Source organism: Hydra viridissima, unplaced genomic scaffold (assembly GCF_058129835.1).
Source record: "Hydra viridissima isolate aposymbiotic clone 2 unplaced genomic scaffold, HvirCarnegie_v1 scaffold_4, whole genome shotgun sequence".
Taxonomy (NCBI): Eukaryota; Metazoa; Cnidaria; class Hydrozoa; order Anthoathecata; family Hydridae; genus Hydra; species Hydra viridissima.
This window is the reverse complement of record NW_028324303.1, coordinates 14,184,707-14,208,003: the sequence shown is the minus strand read 5'-3', so window position 1 is coordinate 14,208,003 and position 23,297 is coordinate 14,184,707. Positions and strand designations below refer to the sequence as shown.

The following is a 23,297-nucleotide window of genomic DNA, read 5'->3' as shown; positions in this document are numbered from 1 at the left end:
GTTTTAAAGTGAATTGTAAAATATAATCAATGAAAGAATTTTTCAACTTATTTGACAAAAGTTTTAAAAGACACTCAAGCTAACAAACTAAGAATCCAGTTGAAGCAAATTGACGCGATAAGAGTAAATGCCATTGAATTTCATTACCTGGTAAGAGAAAAAAAATGCGGTCAATACACCTGATTATGAAACTTAACGCACCGGTTCTTTGTTCTTTTATTCGAAATCTTTTATATAAAAAATAAAAACCAGGCTGTTGATACTTTGAAAGGATAACTTTTAAACAAAAAAAAATCACTTTTCAAGATGGCGAATATTAGCGATTTGTGGTATATTTTTGTACTTTCGACATCAGATTAGAGCACTTTCCGTTGATTTTGAGACCCATGTTTTTATACGATTCTTAATCAGCATAAAATTCTCTATCAGAATCAATCATAAAATTAGGGGGGGGGAGAAAGTGGAGTAGCGCCCCTAATCAACTATGGGGTTTGTGGCTGTGCCAAAGCCAAAAGTAAACATATGGATATAGCATAAAGTTACTTCTATCTGAATATGATATTGCAAAAGTTTACTTGATATAAAATGTTTCTTTAGGAATTGCTCGCCTGTTCAGTTAAAATTTCTTACTGAATTGTCTAGCAACAAGTTCTCCAAATAAAGTATTATAGTTACTCAATTAAAAATTTGCCATAATTTGTTTACTTCCCAAATTACTTCAATTCCAGTTATGAGGAAATAAGGAAATTAAATTAAAAAAAAAAAAAAAAAATTTTGATAAATTTGTCACTATATAGTACTTAGATCCTGCTGGTATTTTTACATTTACTTTATCTGTCACAAAATTCTTTAACAAAGTTGTGTCATTTAAAATGTTTAAAAAAGCTTTTTTTTTATTCCGATATTAAATGTAGAAATTTTTAATGATTCTGTTATAAATTTTTCATTGGTATAAGAGTGACAGCTCTGGAGATTAGAAATGATTTATTATAGAAATGATTATGTGGTTTCTTTGTAACAAAAAAATACAACCAAGTACATAATATGTTGCTCTTGATTCTTTTAGAACATAAGAAAATTTATTTGTAATCTATCGAGAAGAATCAACTATCTATAATGGCAGTAAGTATATTTTTGATGGTATATGTGACAGCACAATACATACATACATATATATATATATATATATATATATATATATATATATATATATATATATATATATATATATATATATATATATATATATATATATATACATATATATATATATATATACTGTGTGACAAAAGTTATATATATATATATATATATATATATATATATATATATATATATATATATATATATATATATATATATATATATATATATATATATATATACTGTGTGACAAAAGTTATCGTACGCTAAGAAAAAAAAAAAAAAATTCAATATAGACACAATTTTTCTGCTATATTTAATGAAAATTATTTATAATTTTTTTTTTAATAGTATATATTTTGTTAATTTATGAATTTTTTGGAATTTATATTGAAATAACATTAAAATTAGGCTCAAAATTTGAAAAAAGTACATTAAAGATGTTGACAAAAGTTATCGTACACTTGGCGTACACTAATATTTATTTAACTCCAAACCGTTATGTCCACCATTTTTCATACATTTTGAAAATAAAGTAAACTATAAACACTTTAAGATTATTTTCAATTGTTTTAAATGAATTTTTTGGTTAAAAAAAAGTAAAATGAGCTCGAAACGGGTTTAGACCACTGTAGAAATTCATAAGCTAATAATTAAGCATTGGAATGAAGGAAAATCGTTAAATTGTATTTCAAAAATTGTTGATTCTAAAAAATCCACAGTTTCTTCAATTATTAACAAGTTCAAAAAAACAGGAAAATTAGCTGATTTGCCCCGAAGTGGTCATCCAAAAAAACTGAATAAGCATGCTGAATGAAGCTTAGCTTCCACAATCAAGAAAAAATCGTTTTGTAAGTGCCAAAACTTTAGCTTGCAAAATAGAAAACGATTTGGGGGTTAAAATTAGTCCAAAAACAGTCATTCGAAGTCTTAAAAGACAAGGAATAGCGAGTCGTGTTCCAAGAAAGGTCCCTTGTATTAGTGATAAAAATTGTAAGCTTCGATTAAACTATGCTAAAACGTACATTGATATGCCAGACTCATTCTGGAATAAAGTCTTATGGACAGATGAGTCTAAATTTAATGTAAAAAGATCTGATGGTAGAATTCGTGTATGGCGTTCATCAAAAAATTGCTTAGAAAATGGAACTACAGTCCGAACATTTAAACACGGAAATGGATCAGTAATGGTTTGGGGATGTATGTCGGATGTATCCCAAACATAAGGCCAAAGATATGATGGAATTTATGGAAAAAAAAGGTTGGGACATACAAAATCATCCACCTCAAAGCCCTGATTTGAATGTAATAGAACATTTATGGGATGAAATTGATAGACGAATATATAGAACAGGTGTAAACACCATTGAACAATTAAAAGTCCAAATTGTAAAGACGTGGGAATCAATCGATCCGTCTATTAGACGCCAAGACGTCTTGCTGCTGTTGTAAAAGCTAAAGGACAAAATACACGATACTAAAATATAATTTTAGTTTCCATAATATTTATCAAAGTGTACTATTTTGAAAGCGTACGATAACTTTTGTCACTTTCTTTTTGTTACTTTTCTTGCACTTCCTATAGCAATAGTTGAAGCCTTGACATCTTTTAAATGCAATGTGTCTAACTTCACTTTGCTTCTCTGATTCTTAAGTACTACAACCTAATATTCACTTTCCTCAATGCGCTTCCATCAAAATTTAAAGATTGGTGTGTTATGCGTAACTTCTCATTCATTTCAGCTGTAAATTTAGAAGCCTTTCTGAATGGTAACTTGTAAATTGTTGCTTGACTTGGAGTTGAAATATTGATATTGTCATGTGATAACTGCTTGCAGATTTTAGCAGCTCTGTTTGTTAATACTTCTGTGGATGGCACCAAGTTGGTCACAATGTTACTTTTATTGTATTTTCTGGTCAGTGGACAAGTACTCACAATCAGCTGAGTCTCTTTGATGTTAAGACTAATTCAGCAGTAAGTTTTCTGCTCCAAGAAATTGATATCATCCAATAGCTTGAAGCTGAAATGGCATTCTGCATTTTTTTTCTAGTGATGATTCTTCTAAAAGCACATTTCCTCTTTTTCTGAGTTTTCATATTATTTTGTATATCTTATTTAGTCTACTTAATTTTTAAAATTATTTACTGCAAATCTACTCAGAAATTTTATTTTGAAGACTTTAAAAAAAGAAAAACTCAAACAGCATACTTTATAGCTAAGCACTAAACAAAAATCACGAGTTGCATAATTTTCCAGATTTATGGCAAGTATTGATGACTTTCTTGTATTTTGGTAATAAATATACCATAATAAAGATGAACATTATGATATTAAACAAGCAAAAGTTATCTAGCAATTAGTTGATGCTTGTTTGCACTGAGTCCAGTACACTGACTGTTAGCTGATAAAAAGATTGAAATTTATAATTGCAGGTAAAATTTGTAATGGAAAAACAAGAAGCAGTGATTAAATATGGCTGATAGGGAAAGTTACAGATACACTACCAGGCTCACATCTTCCGAAAAATGGGGATATTCTTTGAGTGTTTAACTTCTTCCTCATAGAGAAAAAGTTACCACTAAAAACACCAGCATTATTTGTCATCTGAAAGGTTTTTAGAAGTTGGCAACAAGCCTCAATTTTAACTTGAGGTTTGATTCCAGAATGCAAATCCTGATTAAACTTCATGATCCAAAAAGCTTAAAAAGAAGCAAATGAGAAACAATATTAAGGAATGGCTAACCAGGAAGCATTTCAAGTACACCTCTTCCACAATTTCAATGGTTCATTTATTGCAAGGAATGATGCACTAAGAATCATAAAAATCATGAAAGATAGACAGTTTCTCATCATGCAGAAATATGTTATTTTATTTTGTAGCCTCTGATGCACATGCTTCTGACCTTTGAGTACAGATGATATATCTTCTATGAGGAGTCTTAGCCAAGAGATGACTATGAGGAATTTTAACAACTGTAATTTGTATTTTTAGAAAATACAGACAAGACCACCCAATCAATTTCTAAAATAATCTACAGTGTTAAAATATTTCTTTTCAGCAAGCAGTTCATTTAAGTTGCAAGAAATAAAAAACAATGTGAGCCTTGTTTATATAAAGTTCTGGCATAAAGCCCTTTTGCCTATTAAGTCATCACTCAATGAACTGCTATGTATGTATGTATGTATGTATGTATGTATGTATGTATGTATGTATGTATGTATGTATGTATGTATGTATGTATGTATGTATGTATGTATGTATGTATGTATGTATGTATGTATGTATGTATGTATGTATGTATGTATGTATGTATGTCTGTGTGTGTGTGTGTGTGTGTGTGTGTGTGTGTGTGTGTGTGTGTGTGTGTGTGTGTGTGTGTGTGTGTGTGTGTGTGTGTAAATATTAAATGTAATTTTCTCTTTTAAGGATGACAGGAAAGCCAAGAAAACTTCCATCTTAGATTTAACAAAGTTTATGGACAAGGCAATAAGAGTGAAATTCAGTGGTGGAAGAGAAGGTAAACCCTTAATTATTAATCATCAAATTAAAATTACATCTTCCTTGTTTCTTCAAAAATAATTTTTTTTACCTGTTCACTTCAAAGATCAATATTTAGCTATGTGAAAGTAATGCACATTTAGTTGGGACCTTTAATTGGCACATTTAATTGGCACATTTAGTTAGGATATTTAATTGGCACATTTAATTGGGCCATTTAATTGAAAAGTACAAGGAGGTTAGGTTATACTTCTTGAAAGAACAGGAAAACTCTGGCAAGTAATTTTTTAGAATGGGAAGTATTACAAAAATAGTTGTGATTTTATAAGTTTAGGTATAACTCTTGTAAATTAATGTTTATGCCAACATAATCTTAGTTAGATTTAATTCTTATACTCCTCTTGATCAGAAGTATTTAATTACAAACAGACCAATTCAATCAAAACGTTACCAAAACATTCATAATATTTCTTCTTTATTGATACATTAAAAGCCTTGTGTTAAAGAATTTATTACATAATTGTATAGAATTCAATATAGAATTTATTTTATGATTATTATAGTATAAAAATCAAAAATTTTTTGAAAGTTAATTGTCCTTGACAATTCTTCAAACTGCTTCTTGAAAACTTAAGTTTGCTAACTCAACTCAAGTATTGAAAATATGGTTATTTAATTATATTTCAATATAAATTTCTATTGCAACAAACAATTCTCTTTTGAGATCAGTTTGTATGCCTCATAAAAAGAACTCTTTCTTCTATTACTATTTTAGTTGCTGGTGTACTCAAAGGTTTTGATCACCTTCTAAATATTGTTTTGGATAACTGTACAGAGTTTATTCGTGGTGAGTAAATATATTTTTATCAGGTTTTAATAAAAACAAGCACACCATGTCAGTTTATTGCGTAAATTTTTCATAGATCCTGATGATCCATACAAGTTGTCAGAAGATACACGCTCGTTGGGTATTGTTGTTTGTCGTGGTACTGCTATTGTTTTAATATGTCCAGTTGAAGGGATGGAGGCAATAGCAAATCCTTTCTTACAGCAAGAAGCCTAACCTCTTTTAAGTTTGCATTAGAGTTTGAAAAAATGTTTTGAGTTTACACGCTTTTTGATAGAGACATTGGATGAACTGATAGACATTAGAAGTATGACTTCAAATATATTTTATTGTGTTTGTTGAACGTTTATTTAACATAGAAAAATATAAATTTCTTCTAAAAAAATCAAATTTTTCTTTTAGCTTTTTATAGTGAAAATGTTTTGATAACCTTAATAACCTTTGTATTAATGTATCAAACTGTGCTCTAAGGATAAAAGTTAACATCAACATTTACATTAAAAGTTATTTGTTATTCATCTTATCTATTTATTTTTTAATATTTTTAGTTTTTCTGTGAAGATTTCCTTGCCAATAAAAATTTTTCTATAAGAAATCTCCAAAAAACTGTTGGTAATGGTTTTTTGTCTGATACTTCAAACAGTTGCCATCTCAATTGAAATTATTAGTCTTTTAAAAATTCAAGTTAATTGAGGTTAATCATAAATTAGGTGATCAAAAAAAAAAAAAAAAAAAGAAAAAGTTAAGTATAATTTGTTTTAGAGATTTTCAAATGATTCTCGTTTTATCATATTTGAATTGAGTGTTTTTGTAAAAGCTTGTAAAACAAGTTTTTTAAACTATATATATTTGAGCTATGGCAACTGAAGGCATGGATGTTATTGTTGTTGGATCCTGTAATGTTGATCTTATTAGGTAAACATTTTTTTGGAATTGATTCAAAAGAACTTTTATTTTTATTTTTGTTTTAGATTTCTTAGAAATTAATGATACAAATAAAAAAATATTTACAAAAATTATGCATAATGCTATAACTTAGTTGTAATTAATACACAAAATTGATCTAATAGATAAAATAGGTAATATATAGCATAAAGGTAATATGTAATATATAGCATAAAGGTAATATGTAATATATATTAAAAAAAGTAATGTATAAAGTTATGTTTCATACTTCAAATCATTACTTTTGCCATGTAGTGAATGATTTTAAAGCTTATAATGACTTTTTTCTTTATCTTTTAGTTATGTTGAACGTTTTCCAAAGGCTGGTGAAACTTTGTGCGGAAAAAAGTTTGTAATGGGTTGTGGAGGAAAAGGAGCTAATCAATGTGTAATGTCGGCAAAACTTGGTGCAAAAACTGCAATGATTGGTTGTGTAGGTTGTTTATCATATTTTTTCTATGTTAGTTTACTCCTATAACAAAAACATATGAGAAGTTAAAAGTAAAAAATTTTATTAATGAAGAAATCAATAATTTTTTCCTATAATAAACAAGATTTTTTCTTTTTAACTTAATATAAAGTCTGTAAAAGTATCAACAAAGAGCTGAATAATTTAAGGTCAAAAGTAAATAATACTAATGACTAATCCTATCAAATTTTCTGTGACCAATAGCTGAATTTTGTTCCAGGTGGGTAGCATTAAAAACTTAGCACAAGATCTGAATATCTAATGCAGTACTTGTGAAAAATTTTTTGTGTTGTTGCTCTTGTCCACATAAACCTTAATGAAATTTTTTCTTGTGCATCTTTTCACTTTTTCTCTTTCTTTTTCAGAATGTTACGTGATTAATAACCATAAAAATAATTCACATAAACCATAGGTCTGCTTTTATCAAAATATTTTCATTGCCTTTTCCATGTTCTTTAGATACTAATATTGATTAATTTCTTGAACACATATATATTGATAACAATATTGATTCTTGAACACATATGCACATACATACATACATACATACATACATACATACATACATACATACATACATACATACATACATACATACATACATACATACATACATACATACATACATACATACATACATACATACATACATACATACATACATACATACATACATACATACATACATACATACATACATACATACATACATACATACATACATACATACATACATACATACATACATACATACATACATACATACATACATACATGCATGCATGCATGCATGCATACATACATACATACATACATTCATGCATACATACATACATACATACATACATACATACATACATACATACATACATACATACATACATACATACATACATACATACATACATACATACATACATACATACATACATACATACATACATACATACATACATACATACATACATACATACATACATACATTACATACATATGGAATATTGATAGTAATGCTGATACTATCAACAGTTGATTATTTCTCAATTTTTTAAAGATATTAACTTAAAATAAAAAGTTACTTGAATTACTTTCCTAAAAAAGAAGGTTGTACTCTAATGAAATTTTAACGAAGTGAGTTTAACAAGGAAAAGGCAAAGAATGGCTGTGGTAAATAGATACCACAGCCATTCTGTGTTTTTTCCTCATTTCCACAAAATTCATAGACATCAAAAGGAGATTATTTTAAGAAATGAAAATTATGAAAGTAAGTGCTTAAGTGAATAGAGTTTCATTTAGCAAAATCTTTTGGTCAAGACCAATCATGAGGATATCAGTGGTCTCACAAACTAAAATTTTATCACTGTCACAAATAGGTAATTTTTAGATAGTTAAGCATGTAAGTTAAGAACTTAAAAACAAATAGAGAAATATTGGGGTTTAATAAAATGTTTTAAAACACTGCTAATTGTTCAGTAAATTTTTGTTATGTAGACAGGTTTTACTCAAAGACCATTATGCTGGAATCAAAAAGAAAAGATAAATGAAATTCAACAAGTTTTACTTAACTGTGTAGGCACACAGTATAAATAATGTTTTATAGGAAAGTTTACACAATCATGTCACAACTGTAATTCTTTTTCTGCTGGTTATTCAAAAACAGTGGATATCATCTGAAATAATTTTTTTCCACAGTTTTTGTTGCTGCAGTTGCAAATTTATGCAATTCAATACAGGTGCGTTTGGTAACTGCAGTGTGTTTTGAAAGTCAGGAGAAAAACTTCATTATTTTTAAAAAAGTCATATAAATTGTTTATATTGGATATTTATCACAGGATATAAATATATGCTGTGGTGAGTTTCAAATATAAACAACACAGGTATTTCAGTTGAGAATCTGTATTGGTTTGCAAAGTGTGTTATAAATTTCATAAATTCTTCAGATGTCACCTGCCTGGCAAGGTTAGTTGCTAAACATGTTCCTGCTGAAGCACCCTTGTTCATGTCTTTCTACTGGACTTTTTCTATTAAAAAAAACCACAAAAGGTACGACTGTGTTACCAATGGCATCAATAGTACAATACATGCTAATGAGCTGCCTTCTTTCTGCTCAAGTAATTCGCTCAACTTGACAATTAGGATTAGGTGCTTTAGCTCTGACATTAGGGTTTTTTTTAAAGAATATGATTTATACAAGTTACACCATTCAAGAATAATTATTTTGTTTTCATGGTGTTGGATAATAAAATTTTTGATGTTTTTTTTATGGATATGGATATTATGTTGGTATTAAGTTTCTTAGAAAAAATACTTATGCTTACAAAGTATAAAATAACTCTAAGGAATCATGAAAAAAATAAACTCCTTATTTAAGAGACTCCTCGAACTTTATTGATAAATAATAGTTTTAAGTAAAGATTTTTGCAGACTTTTATCTTTATCCAGATAGATAACACTTTGATCTTAAATGTTTAGCTAATTTGGCTAGTTTTTAATTAATTTAAATTCAATTTAAGATTTTTGTAAAACTTATGTTGCATTATGTTGATAATGATGATATTGTTTATCACTTTTTAGATTGGGGATGATGTCTTTGGAGAGATGTTTGTGAAAGCATTTACTGTTGCTGGAGTTGATATACGTAAGATTGATTTAATAGTAACACTTAACAATCTATGGTATTATATTTTATGCTTATTATTAATATACAGTAAGTATTATTTTGTGCCCTTGGTTTATTTTTCTTGTTATAGAAAGTTTGAAAAAAGTTTCATCTGCCACAACAGGTGTTGCTACAATTACGGTCAACGAGGAAGGTATTTTTGTTAAAGTTTATTTATTATTTTAATACTCATTTCCATCAGCAGCAGTATTCTATAAATTACTTAAAAATTTACAGGATGTGGCAGGTATATTTACCCATTATTAATTTTTTCATCACTCTTCAATAAAGACCATATAGCATAAAGTTCATGTCAGCAGTTGATGAAGGTCAATCAATCAATTCATCCATAAATCCTTAAAAGTGTTCCTTGCAATACTTTGGGGTTTGATGAATTTATGTGCAAGATTACAGTTTTGAGTGGAGACAGCAGCTACAATATTTGATTGACAATCATGGCAAAAGATATTTCTGCAATATTTGCAAATAAACTGTATTGTTCACATTAAGTCTTTCTTAAATGAACACTTCAGGTGATTTGGAACCATCACCAACAGCAGTCCAAACTGGACTATTGAGTGTTTGTCAAAAACTATCTGCAGCAACAAATTAAAATTTATGTTTGGACCTACTGACGTTATGTTCAACATATGTTCAACACCAATCAAGTCAAAGATTTATTGCAATCACTAAAAAAAAATCTATCACTAGTAAAAGCTAAATTTTTTGTTCAACTTTTTAAACTGTTTATTTTACTTTTTTTTTTTTTTACTAAAATACCTTTTAAAGTTTTTTTTATTCAAATTATTTGCTTTGGTACCTGTATGATCCCTTAAAACTTCATTAAATTTGGTTGGAATTTGATGAAGTTTTAAGGGTTTTTAGGAAAAAATATTAGGAATTTCAAAAAAATGCAAAGACTTTTTACTGTTGAAAAAAATTTTGTGTAGAATTATACCATTGAAAAAAATTATTTCTTCTAAAAGCTTAAAGAATCTGATATTTATTTTTAACAGGTGAAAACAACATTGTAATAATAAAAGGAGCCAACAACTGTATTTCACCTGATCAACTTAAAGCATCTGTAGATGTTATAGTAAATGCAAAAGTAGCTCTTTTTCAACTTGAAGTTGATTTTGGTGCAACACTCTTTGCCTTGAAACTTGCTTATGAAAATGGAGGTAAGTTCTATTTGCAAAATTTCTTTTCAAAATAATTTTTACATAGGAATGTTGATAATAAAATGCAAATCAAGTTGTTTTTTTTTAGATCATTGTATACTTGTTTAATGCTTATTATATTATTTGTTAGTCACCACTGTTTTTAACCCTGCTCCTGCATTGAAAGATTTGCCAAGTGAATGCTTAGCATATTCATCTATATTATGTTGCAATGAAACAGAGGTAGATTTTTCTTACCTATATGCAAAAGACAGAGTATAGTAAAATCCTTTATTGCAAATTTAAAAAAGCTAACTAAATTAGATCTCAGGTCTCTTATACACATTACTTTTGCTGTTTGTTTTTTAAAGCTGAGGATTGGTGTACATATGACATTTTTGTAGATAGTCTTCATTTTTAAAAACAACATTTGTTTAAATAAAAGGCAAAAGTACTAAGTTAAGAAGTTTTAACAAGCTAATGAGTTTCTAATTTTGCACAATGCATACTACTTACTAAAAAGATGAGAATGACATACTGAAAAGGACTATCAAGCATTAAAAAATACTTCTTTAATTTTTTCTTATTAATTATTTTTGATTTTTGCCTTTGTTTTCATGTTTTTAAGTTTGTTTTCATACAAAAAGCTTATTTACTTGGTTTACACCATGTTTAAATGATTTCTACCAAACTATTACTTACCAGTTAGTAGTAAACTTGTGCTGTCTTTCATTATATTGAAGACATGAAAAGTTGACTTTATTATTTACACTATAAAAAAAGAATTAAAAGATTCTAGTTTTGTATTAGATTACTGTACCAAAATCCAAGCTTTTATGGATTCATTACAGTATAGAAAAAGTTTAGAAGAGATAAATGCATTGAAGAGTTAAAATCTTGAAAGTTATATGACAATGATTTTTTAATGTCTTTTATGAACATTTCCAGTAAGACTGTAATATGCTGAGTAGTGTGAAAAAAGTCTGCTTTTATAGTATTTGTTTGACATTCAGTGAAAAAATATATATTTATGGAATAACAGTATTTAAATCATCTTGAAAAGGAAACATTTACAGGTGGAATGGAAAAGGTATTTTTGGCTAGTGCATGCATCTTGAGGACTTTAGCATAACAAATGCTATGCTTAATAACAAAGGAGTCTTTGGCTAAAGCTGTTGTCAACAGCTTCTCAACATGGATGAAAGAAAAGTGGAATGTTGTTTGGCCTGGTAACAGCAGCAGTAACAATCCTGCCTCGATTTCAGTTTGTGACCATTAAATATGTTGTGAATTTAGACTGGAAAAAGAATTCTTGGTTTGATACTTTTGACTACTCTAATTAGAAAGTGTTTACTAATCAAAGTAACTTATTCAGTAACTTTTTTAATTAAAGACCCCAAAAATAAGCAAAAATGTATTCTCTACCGATTTTATTCTCACAAAACAGTGTAGCTGGCTCCAATTTAGAACTTAAAGTTATAAAAGCCTAAAGTTAAAATAGATAGCATTATTATTTATTGGCAATTACAACAAATAAACATGCTGTAAAATGAGACTTTAACCTTTATAGAATATTTTATTTATCATACACACACACACTTACATTACATGGCAAAAATAAGGAGAAACAATGTAAGTAATGCAAATAATGTAAAAATAAAATAAATCTAACATAAAACAGATCTTAAGATATTCAATTTCCTGAGCAAAATTTTTAGTCAGGTTGGCAATAGTGAAATAAAAAACTTTAAAAAGTATTTTATTAAAAAAAAAAGTAGATAAAATAATCAGTTTAAAAAGTTTAACAAAAATTAAACTTTTGCTAGTGATAATACAAAAGTTAATTTTTGAAGTAAAAAAATCTTTTGTTGTGAAGAAATCTTCTGTAATGCATAGCCTTAGAATTTGATTTCTATTTTTTAAAAACTTTGTTAAAAATACATTAAAAGTAAAATGTCTCTGGAAATTACTCCTTCATCCATACAGTGCTTATTATTCATTTATCTTCTGTTTTAAGTTATGGGTAAGTATCTTACGTAACAAGTTCTCAAATCTTTTAAAATTTTAGGTTCAGTACAAAATATGAACAAAAAGAATGCTTGTATGTTAAGCCACTACCAAGAGATTTTTTTTCAGATCAGTTCACTATTGGATTTGTTATACATATAAACATTTGGTTATCTTAAAAATTCTAACTCAATTGGAATATGTTTAGTTTAGGGAAATGGTTTTAAAGTTTTAAATTTTTAAAATTGTTGATTTTTCTCTAATTTTCAATATTTATACACAAATTTTAGTCTAATAAAAAAGAATCACAACCATAATAACTCACATAACTTTCACTTAGGGTGAGCACAAAAAATATTCTCTTCCCCCACCTACCGAGTTTACCCTCAGTGTAAAAATAATTATGAAAAATAGCATTTTATAATTTATCAAAAAGGGGGTGCGATCTTATTAGGTCATAGCATTATTCTGCCACTGATTATTATACATTTTATTTAGAAAAAGCTACAAAGTTTTAGTTTTAGATGCATTACACTTATTTTCTCCCTTAATCTGGTTTTTGGCAGAGATAAACTCTCTTAAGTTGACCATAAAATTTTTCTTGCTGCCTTTGATAAGCTTAAACCTTTTTCACCGATTGTGAGTTGTTAAGTGAATCAGTAAGAATAAAATTTTGAGATGTTTGCAAAACATTTTCTAATTCAAATGATAAATTTAGGAAAGAATTAGAAGGCTGAACTTCCATCAAGGAAACATTAAGTAAACTAGCCAAAAAGTTAGCAAGTAATAGGCACTATTTTTCATTATTGGTTTGACCTTAGGATTCATTTCTCTGGAACAATCCTTATATTTTATAAAACTAATGAAAAATATGGTTTTTGAAAAACCTTATTTTTTTTTAACCTTTATTTCAGTTGTAGTTTGAGATCAGTCTATAATTCCATACTTTATCAAGGTAGCAGTTGAAGTAACAGCTGTTGCAGCATCACTGACTTCAAACCTAATATTAGCTCAGCAACATTCGTTAAATCTGCACAAATTTTTTTAACAGGATGCTCTTACAGAGAACTTGTATGTGCCATATTGCATATTGTCAATAAAATATTGATCTGAAGAGATTGTTTAAATACTTGTTTTATTGGTTTTCTCATTAGTCATTGTTCTTGAAACTTTAGCCACCTCTTTCTTATCTACTAGGCCTATCTATCAACCCTTGTATCAAATATTTCTAAAAGTTTGTTTACATAATAAATCAAATGTACACCCTTTGGCTTTCGATATAGCTCTTTGAACAAGCATAATGTTGTTTTTAAGAACTTTTACAAACTTTGGTGTAAAAACAAAGTAGTTAAAATTTTTGTCAAAACAATAACATCATCGAGTGCAAACACAAAAAACTTCTCACTTTGTTCGAAAGTGAAGAATTTTTTGAAAAATTACACTTTTCTTAAACTTTTTTAGATTTTGAAACAGATATCAATTTTTTTAAACCTCACACCTTGATGCATTAAGCTTTAAAACATTTTGCAGCAAGTAATTACTGAAATGTTCTGGCACACCTTATTTCTTAGAGACTCTTCACACCATACATGTATATCTTATCTTCACACCATACATGTATATCTTAGAGGTTCTGAACACCTCATTTCTTAAAGGTTTCTCTGTTATTCAGTAGAAGATTTGGATTAAATTATCACAAAGTTTTGAATTTTTTTTTACTCAATTTTTAAACTAGATTATTAAATTTTTGTCCTAATTTTAATAAAATTTTATAAAAAACATTCATGTTTAGGTTTTAAAACTTTACTATTCGCTTTTCCTAAAAAACGAAAAATTTTTTCCTTTAAGTTCTTTATTTTTGTATTTGAAGGGAAACGTTTGAATGAGTGAGCCAAGAATTAATTTACACTTGGTAGTAGCTCTTTTGTACACAACTTGTTTCTTGTATTGAGTGGAGAATTTTTTCCTTTGCATATTGAAAAACAGTGACAAAAGGACTGTTAGTTTTTCTCTTTTTTTTTTTTTTTAAGAAATGGAAAATTATGAGTATGAATTATGATGAACATTTTAAACATTAATTGTGTTGAACATGATAAAACTAAAACACTGTATTTGTAATGAATGTGATAAATGTTAACTCAAACACTGTAATTTCGTTTAATTTATCAATCCCAACAATAATTGCTTTTTTTAGTTGAAATTCAAGAATATTCAAATTTTTTTACTAAGTTTTTCTCAAATGTTTCTCATTAAATGATTGGCTGTTTAACCTTTTTTAATGATTGGCTATTTTAATCTCTTTAAATAATAGGCTGTTTAGCGTGTTTTTTTAAAGGATTATTTGTTAAGATGTTTATTAAATGATTGGTTTCTATTTGTAGGCTGAAATTTTAACAGGTGTATCGGTTGATTTGCACTCTGCTACAAATTGTGAACTTGCAGTGCGAATGTTACTTAAAGAAGGCCCCTCTATAGTTGTATTAACTTTGGGGTCGAAGGGAGCTATATTTGGTGAGAAAGAATCAGACACTGTTCATCACATACTTCCACCAGTCTCTATCGTCAATAAAGTCGTTGATACAACGGTAATGTTGAAAATGTTTAATTGTTTCAGTTTTTCGCCTTGCCTAAACATGTTTCGCTCACAAAACAAAAACAAAACAAAAAGTTCATCCCAAAACCTTTTGCGTGCTACTGTGAAAGCCAATTGAAGCTTAGTTAAAGAAAAAAAAAATGCTAAAAAAATTCTTTGTCTCGATGAGTTTTCTTTTTCTGTTCAAATTTTAGGGAGCTGGCGATTGTTTTGTTGGATCTCTTGCTTATTTTCTGGCACGACGCAAGGATCTAAGTTTTTATGAGGTCATCCGCAGATCTGTTGCAATAGCGTCAATATCAGTGACTAAACACGGCACGCAAACAAGCTATCCAGATTTGAACGAATTATCAGAAGATTTAGTTAACTAGTTTAGAATTTATTTTGTATTTTTAGATTTTTCGCTGTAAAAGTTGGAAGAAATAATTTTATATAATGGCGACTGATTGTGGCTTGAGCATTTTCGGTATTCAATTTACTGTAAGTTAATATCCTGAATTTATCAATTGTGTAAAAAACATGGCAGTTGTGAAAAAATCCAGCAATTGAGTAAGAACATAACAATTGCGTAAGATATATAATGTAAAAAAAAAAGAGCTAAAACATGATTAAGGCTCTATCTAAAATAAAGCATTTAGTGGTTGCATAAAAAGTAAACGATTTCTGCCTCTTAGTTTGTGGCAAACGAGGATTTGGTAAAGTAGTGAGCATGGTTCAAACTACAAAATAGTTTCAGGTCGGTTTATCATAAGTAGTATTTGCCGTATTTTTTCCGTACTCAGGCTACTAAACTTAAAAGTACCTGTTAAGCTTCGGTAAAAAGAGCTTCATGAATGGATTATAGACATTTTTTGACTTATACTAAACTTGGAATCCTTTAAGATGTTCATAACATTTTTGCCGATAGAAGGCACTAATTGCAAAAAACTCAGGATGCTCAGATCCCAGTGACGGCTCTAAGCGCCCGTAGTTCGATACCAGCCTCTAAGCGCTCATAGTTCGATACCAGCCTCTAAGCGCTCGTAGTTTGAGAGTTTCTTTACGTGTCTAAACATCAACATTTGTACAGTGCAGTGATATTTATAGTTTCTATTTCCGTTCTATTTATTTAGTTCTTGTGGCATTGACTTTAATTTCTAATTTTATATTTGTTTTGTATCAGTTTTGATGAAAATATCACTGGTACAGTGGTTGAAAAGTTGCGTGCATTTCAGAATAAAGAAAAGTAATAAAAAATTGCACCATAATGTAATATTGTTACGACAAAGTGAAGAACACTGGTAAGGCTAGTGAAAAAGTTTGTGCTGTGTACGATGGAGGTACTCCATCAAAATCTGCTACAAAGAAACAAACGAAAAAAGCGAAATGTGAAAGATAACTCGCGCTCAGGTTGTTCACTATCAGTGGAAAAACTGATAACACTCTCTGAAAAGCCCAGCAAGATAGGCATATCAGCATTGTCGATATTGGCATGATCACAAAACCGTTTTTAGCAACTTACGGGAAGCTGGCTACAAAAAAGAAGCTTGAAATATACTTCCCATAAGTTGGGGGTGAAAAGTTTTATAGACCGAATTAACATCTGCGATGCGCTGTTCAAACGCAATTAAATCAAGCCATTTCTGAAACGTTTTATAACAAATGATGAACGTTACTGTTTATGATTGCGGATAAGGGACCACAAAAAAAAAAAAAAACATTCTCGATAATAGTAGGCCGGGTGAATAAAAATGAGCAATTGCTTTTACTTAGTATATGGTCAGCTTTACGTGAATAAAAACTTCAACAACTTTTCTTAAGTTTATTCATGTAAAATTGAGCAATTACTGAGTAAATTGCTTACCTTTACGTGAATAAAAATAGAAGGAAAACTTCTCAAGTTTTTACTCATGTAAAGCTGACCAATTACTGAGTAAAAGCAATTGCTCACTTTTATTCACCCGGCCTAGTAGAGTGTATTTGGTTTGAATTAGCTTTCAAACTTTAAGAAAACCAGTTGAATTTCACTAAAAAAATGCCACAAACTTTTTTCCAGATCTAATTAATAGGCCGGGTGAATAAAAATGAGCAATTGCTTTTACTCAGTAATTGGTCAGCTTTACGTGAATAAAAACTTCAGCAGTTTTCCTCATTTTTATTCTTGTTAAAGTAAGCAATTACTCAGTAATTATTCAATTTTACGTAAATAAAAACTTAAGAAAAGTTGTTGAAGTTTTTATTCACGTAAAGCTGACCAATTACTGAGTATAAGCAATTGCTCACTTTTATTCACCAAGCAATTGCTCATTTTATTCACCTTCAAACAATAGACCGTAAAGCATTTGATAAATTTAATTATTAAAAAAAAGGCTACAACATGATTGTGACACTTTTCATGATTGTGCCGAAAACACACTCATCATCTTTGGATGAGCTATACTATGTGGTTTATATTTTCCTAAATTAGACGCTATGCACTAAGCTTGGTGGGTGGCATGTAACATTTATGCAACAGTTATGTTCATATTTTCTAAACAAATGTTTTATGCAAAATTACAACATTTAAAAATCAATGTTTCTTTTTCACACATTTTAATCTACCAAAAATTCAGGAAGTGGAAATAAAGAATGTAATCTAAAAATCTCCTTAAAACGTTTTTTACTCATTATGATTCCCTTTACATTCCTCTAACAACACATTTGCAAAGCAAAGAGGAAGTTCAGATCAAGGTAATACAAGTGTGAGATACACAAAGTAACGCCACGCCGAACCTCGATGCTGTAATTCTCTCTAAACTCATAGACAGGAGTGACGAACAAGTTTGAAAGCTAAATTTCACAGCTAATTTCTGATCAAGAGTTAGAAAATCTTCAATGAAAGTGCCTTACTTCCTCAAAATCTGCGAAAGCTAAACAATCCTCACGTTAAAAATATAAAAACAAGTTATTTTATTGGAAGGAGGTTCCACTCTATATTTAGCAGGTACCGAATTAAAATACAGTTTGCTTTCTATATCTCGAACTCTAAAGAGACCGGGAAAAAAAGTTAACATCATTGATAGAGATTGAGAATTGGGTTGAAAATAAGGAAAAGCACCTGGATTTTGTTTTTAGATTATCAAAATAGAGAATCGCCTTTTTATACATACACAAATTAGAAAAAGAGAGATGGCATAAGAAGAACAGAAGATTTATGTAGAACTATAATTTAACAATTCTAAAGATAACTTTAAAGGTTTCACTATTAACTGTTAATATTTTCTCCTTAAAAAAAAAATTTATAAATCAATCAACACATAAAAACAATACAAAAAGTTCGTAAAATGAAAAGAAACATAGAACATTAAAATTTATATTGTGTAGCTTGCGCATTCTCGTAAAAATCAGATTCTGTATTAATAAATGGTAAAGAAATAATTAAAAAGAATATCAACTGATGCGACAAAAGCCAAATCACAAGTTTGTGACTAGTTCCTCAGTAATTAACTCATTAAGTACTAAAAGTAAATTGTCGCTGTAACTCTTCATCAGAAACAAAATGACTCCCCCCTCCACACCTCCATCCGCCTCCTTGCTTATACCAAAAATAACCCGCGGGACATAGGCATATTTTACGTATAGCGTTTTGAGTGTCTTGGTTCTTTCGCTGCTCTTCTCTCAGCCGTTCTTCCTCTGCTTCCCGGCGCTTTCGTTCTTCCTCTTGTTTTCTCTTTAACTCTAACAACATCTGCTGACGTTTTTCTTCTTCTCTCTCCTCTTGCAACTCACGAAGAAGTTCGTTCAGTAAGTTATCTTTTTCTTCTTGAAGTCTTAAAAAAACAAATTTTGAAATTTGTTAAAAAGACAAGCATAAATTTTGAAAATTAAAATTAAAATTTAAATTTCGAACTTAAGTTTCAAAAATAACAACGAAATCAAAAACAAAAGAACTATCAACATGTTTCAAATGTATGTAAAAACATTCCCATCAAATTATACGTTCGTACAAACACACCCATCATATTGTTAGTTTAGCATATGACCAGTTATACAATATTCCTAGTATTAATTGTGTTTTTCATGAAAGTTTTGTAAGCACATAACCCTCTGTGCTCATCATATACAAGGCACATGATCATCTGATTTAAAGCACGTTGTTGACTTTATGCCTTGGTGCATCATATTTAAGATTATCAAATTAGAATTAAACTAGAAAGTCTCTGAAGAAAAACACAACCAAAATATAAAAACTTGTTCGTTAATCTACATCGACTTTACCTTTTCTCCTCTTGTTTCTTTAACTCTTTTTTCTGCTCCTCCTCCTTTGCAGCAAGTTTAGCAAGCTGCAGTTGTCTCCATATTTCATCCGGTACGCCAGGGTCACGAGTGTCATCAGAAACGTCTTCAGTCTCAACTTGGTCTTGCTTTGGAGAATAATTCTTTTTTTTGATATCTTTTGATTTTTCAACTCCTTCAAATACATTCTCTTTTGAGATTTTTTGTGCTGCTGGCGTGACATCTGACCAAAATGATGAAAACAACAATTACAAAGATAAAAATTAAATTATGAAAATTATTAAAGGAAGCAATTAAAGACAAAATGTTCATCAAATATTGATTCACTTTTTTCACCCTGAATCTAATAAATGGTTTTAGCATATCCATTTGCTTTAACTGTTTAACTATTTATGAATGAGTACTTAAACATTAACAAATCTTTTACTTCGCTTTGCTTTCATTCTAAAAACATATTTTATTTATCAATACTTTTAATCTGTTGTCTCACATTTTATATCTTGTTTATTTATTTACTAAAAGCATTTTACTTAGCTAGACATTTTTTGTAAATAAAAATCTATGAAATACTATCACTACCTGGTTCATATTGAACTTGTTGAAACTTGTTTAGCTCGCTCTGTAACCTCTCATTTAGTTCTTCTTTACCGATTTTAGGTTTACGTTCTTTAATCATATTATTTAAAGCCATTAAAGCATCAGATTTGCAAATACGTTTTTTAGACTCCGGTTCTTGCACAACTCGGTTTGCACGTTGTTCTAATACTTTTTGCCACAATGCAACTACGTCACGAGCGTTTCCCCATCCGGGGTACGAACGCAGCTTAAAAGAAAAGAGTGCGGAATTTAAGTCACTGGTTTGTTGAACAAACATTCTTGCATCAAGTTCAATTTCAAAAGTAATTTGCATTTTTCATTTTACTAAATATTTTTTTAGTAAACTAAAATGCGAAAAATAAACAGTTCTATCAACATACAGTTTTACACAATTTGTGCATTTTTGTATGTTAGAGAATATTTAGTTTTGTTTGGTTTAAATAAAAAAATCCAAAATAGTTTTTGATTTAAATAGAATAACCCAAAGTATTTTTGAAGTTTGACTGTTTTTATTGCATTTTAGATCATTAAGAAAATATTTAGAAACGCTGCCAAAACTTTGATACTCAAAAGCTTTATTTTTCTGAAGAGTTACAAGTTTTAACATAGTTAACCCTAAAGAAAAAAGGGAAGATAGTAAAAACTAATAAAATTACAACAGCCACTTTGAATGATAATTGCTTAGTCCGATTAGGCTTAGTTTGAAGCATGTAAAAAAAAAAAAAAAAAAAGTAAATACAAACATACTTCCTCTAATCCTTGATAAAAACAGTCTTTTACGTCTGAATCAAAATTGTAATTATCAGCTTGAGCTTTCTTTTGAAGAAATTCGATGCAATTGCTGCTGTCCCAATCCTCAAAATTTATGAATCTTTTAAACCTTCAAAAGCAAAAGATGTTAAAATAAAACTTTTTCTTTTCATAACTAATCATTAAGAGATGAAAAAAGAAATCTCAAATTTATCTTGAAATTTATTATCTTAAAAAATAATTCAAGCTATTTGTACAAGTTTATGAGCTGGATTTACTCTGATTTTTGATCATTGCAATTCAATCTAAATACTAATCTAATCTAATCAAATAAGCAACAAGAAAGTTTAAGAAGTTTTTATAAAATATAAAATATGGTAATAGCAACACAAAAAGTACAAATTGAGTGTTTAAAAAAAAAATTAAAGATAAAATCAGTCTAGTTTTTACCTGCTTTTTAAACCCACATTCCATGAAAGCATTTGATCCATGTCTTTTGGATATCCAGCAATAATGATGACTAGTTTATAGTTAGGATCTGTCATTGCTGCAACCAAGGTTGTTATAGCTTCTTCTCCGTAATGACCTTTGCCCAACTCATAAGCTTCATCAATAAAAAGAATTCCACCTCTAGCAGCATCTAGCTTCTCTTTAACTCGTGACTTGGTTTGACCAACAAATTCTCCTAAAAAATGATTTGCAATTAGCTGGCAAAAAACTTATTTCCAAATATAGCAAAAACACGATTATTTTAAAAACTTTGTTTTGAAATTCGAGACAAGTTTTAAATGATTTACCAGTTACAAAGTTTAGTTTTTTTTCGTTTTTAGGGGTAGAAAGGGTTGTTTGTAGGGTTGTTTAGTAACTAAACTAAATTTAATTTTGAACTTTAAATTCATTTATAAGAATGTTCACTTAAATTATGTTGTGTAAGAACATTCAAGCACGATTTTCATTATTCACTGTCATATTTTACATACATCTAGTAAAAGTTAAGTAGTCATTTTCAAACACATACAATGTGCATTTTTTAAAACACCATAATATTATGATGCACTGTAATATTATATTGTGATAAAAATATGTTATACACACACTTTGTTATACATGAAAAAATGTACTAGATATTATCGAAGCTTTGGTATTATCAACCCACCAGGTAAGCTTAAGAAAGGATAAATTTTGTTTCATTCACAAAATTTATCCTTTCTTAAGCTTATCTGGTGGGTTGATAATCCCAAAGCTTCTATAATTGCTATAGATATAATAATATCTATAGATATACATGAAAAAATGTACTATAGTACATTTTTTCATGTATAACAAAGTGTGTGTATAACATATTTTTATCACAATATAATATTACAGTACATCATAAAATTATGGTGTTTTAAAAAATGCGCATTGTATGTATTTGAAAATGGCTATTTAACTTTTACTAGATAAATGTAAAATATGTCTCGAATTTCAAAAAAAACAATTGAATTAAGATCATATAAAATATTAGTGAAAACTTGAATATCGCTACTTTAATGAATAAAGTCATAAAACACTACCTGTTAATCCAAGTCCTGAAGTCTCTTCAACATGCTTTCTAGGTAACAGTTCTAAATCGAAAAGAATGTCTGCCATAACTCTTGCAACAGTGGTTTTACCAGTACCAGGAGCTCCCTGAAATACAAAATGGCCCAGGTCTGGAGAATCTTTTGAACCTTCTGCTTGAGCAACTTTGAACACATTTCTGATTTCAATAAGCTGCTGTCTAATTGTTTCCACTTGATACAACTTTTCCAATGGTGCAAATGGATCACTACCTCTTTCTACTTCACCGGCACTTATGTCTGAAGGAAGTAATTTTATCATACCTTCTGAAGTCAGTGGTCGGCTAGATGCTTTAGCCAAAGCAGCTCGAATCACATTATCAATTGCACCAGCATTCCCAAAATTGGCTTGTGCACGCTGCTTTTCTAAAAGTTTCAAAACGACTTCTGAAACCTAGAGAACAAGATAAGCATTTAGGTCAATGGTGGGACAATCCAGCTCTTAGCTGATTGAAGTGCAATTGTCATTGAAAAGGAAAAAGGTTTTTTGTTTTAAACTTTTTTTCAAATTTAACTTAACTTATTAGATCTTTGGTTTAGATTTAAAGAACGATCTATATTAAACGAATTTTTATTAAAAGTATTTTGAAAAAGAAATTATTGATATTCTTTCTCAACTAACAAAATTTTTAAAGTTTAATTTTTTGACTAGAAAAAGCAAACAGGCTAAAAACAACCAAACATGCAAAAAAAAAAGAAAATAACTCACGAATAAGTTAATAAAAAGAAAACAACAATAACAATGTAAATGAAATTACTTAAAGAAGTAATT

The 23,297-nt window shown here is 28.9% G+C and overlaps 3 protein-coding genes across 6 annotated transcripts in view; 2 read left to right on the top strand and 1 right to left on the bottom strand.

Annotated features, from left to right (window-relative positions):
- The first annotated feature begins 304 nt into the window (after positions 1-304).
- LOC145183345 (U6 snRNA-associated Sm-like protein LSm7) lies at positions 305-5,854 on the top strand. The gene is made up of 5 exons (XM_090084592.1): positions 305-329; positions 1,067-1,122; positions 4,572-4,662; positions 5,419-5,490; positions 5,567-5,854. The coding sequence occupies exons 2-5, from the start codon at positions 1,117-1,119 to the stop codon at positions 5,704-5,706; spliced, it is 309 nt and encodes a 102-aa protein (XP_089940718.1). The 5' UTR covers positions 305-329; positions 1,067-1,116; the 3' UTR covers positions 5,707-5,854.
- Positions 5,855-5,974: 120 nt separating this feature from the next.
- LOC145182590 (ribokinase-like) lies at positions 5,975-15,765 on the top strand. Its single transcript, XM_090084590.1, has 8 exons — positions 5,975-6,405; positions 6,736-6,868; positions 9,479-9,542; positions 9,655-9,717; positions 10,580-10,744; positions 10,875-10,966; positions 15,112-15,315; positions 15,518-15,765. Exons 1-8 carry the CDS (start codon positions 6,347-6,349, stop codon positions 15,692-15,694), a joined length of 957 nt encoding a protein of 318 aa, XP_089940716.1. The 5' UTR covers positions 5,975-6,346; the 3' UTR covers positions 15,695-15,765.
- Positions 15,766-18,538: 2,773 nt separating this feature from the next.
- Positions 18,539-23,297, bottom strand: part of LOC145183196 (uncharacterized) — a 43,209-nt gene continuing 38,450 nt past the window's right edge. For all 4 annotated transcript variants that reach the window (XM_090085693.1, XM_090085695.1, XM_090085692.1 and 1 more), the window contains 6 exons: positions 22,481-22,919; positions 21,375-21,609; positions 20,922-21,054; positions 20,157-20,400; positions 19,560-19,800; positions 18,539-19,111 (listed from right to left, as the gene is read on the bottom strand). In XM_090085693.1, coding sequence (XP_089941819.1) covers positions 18,793-19,111; positions 19,560-19,800; positions 20,157-20,400; positions 20,922-21,054; positions 21,375-21,609; positions 22,481-22,919 — 1,611 coding nt within the window. In that variant the 3' untranslated portion in view covers positions 18,539-18,792. The remainder of the gene's footprint in view (positions 19,112-19,559; positions 19,801-20,156; positions 20,401-20,921; positions 21,055-21,374; positions 21,610-22,480; positions 22,920-23,297) is intronic.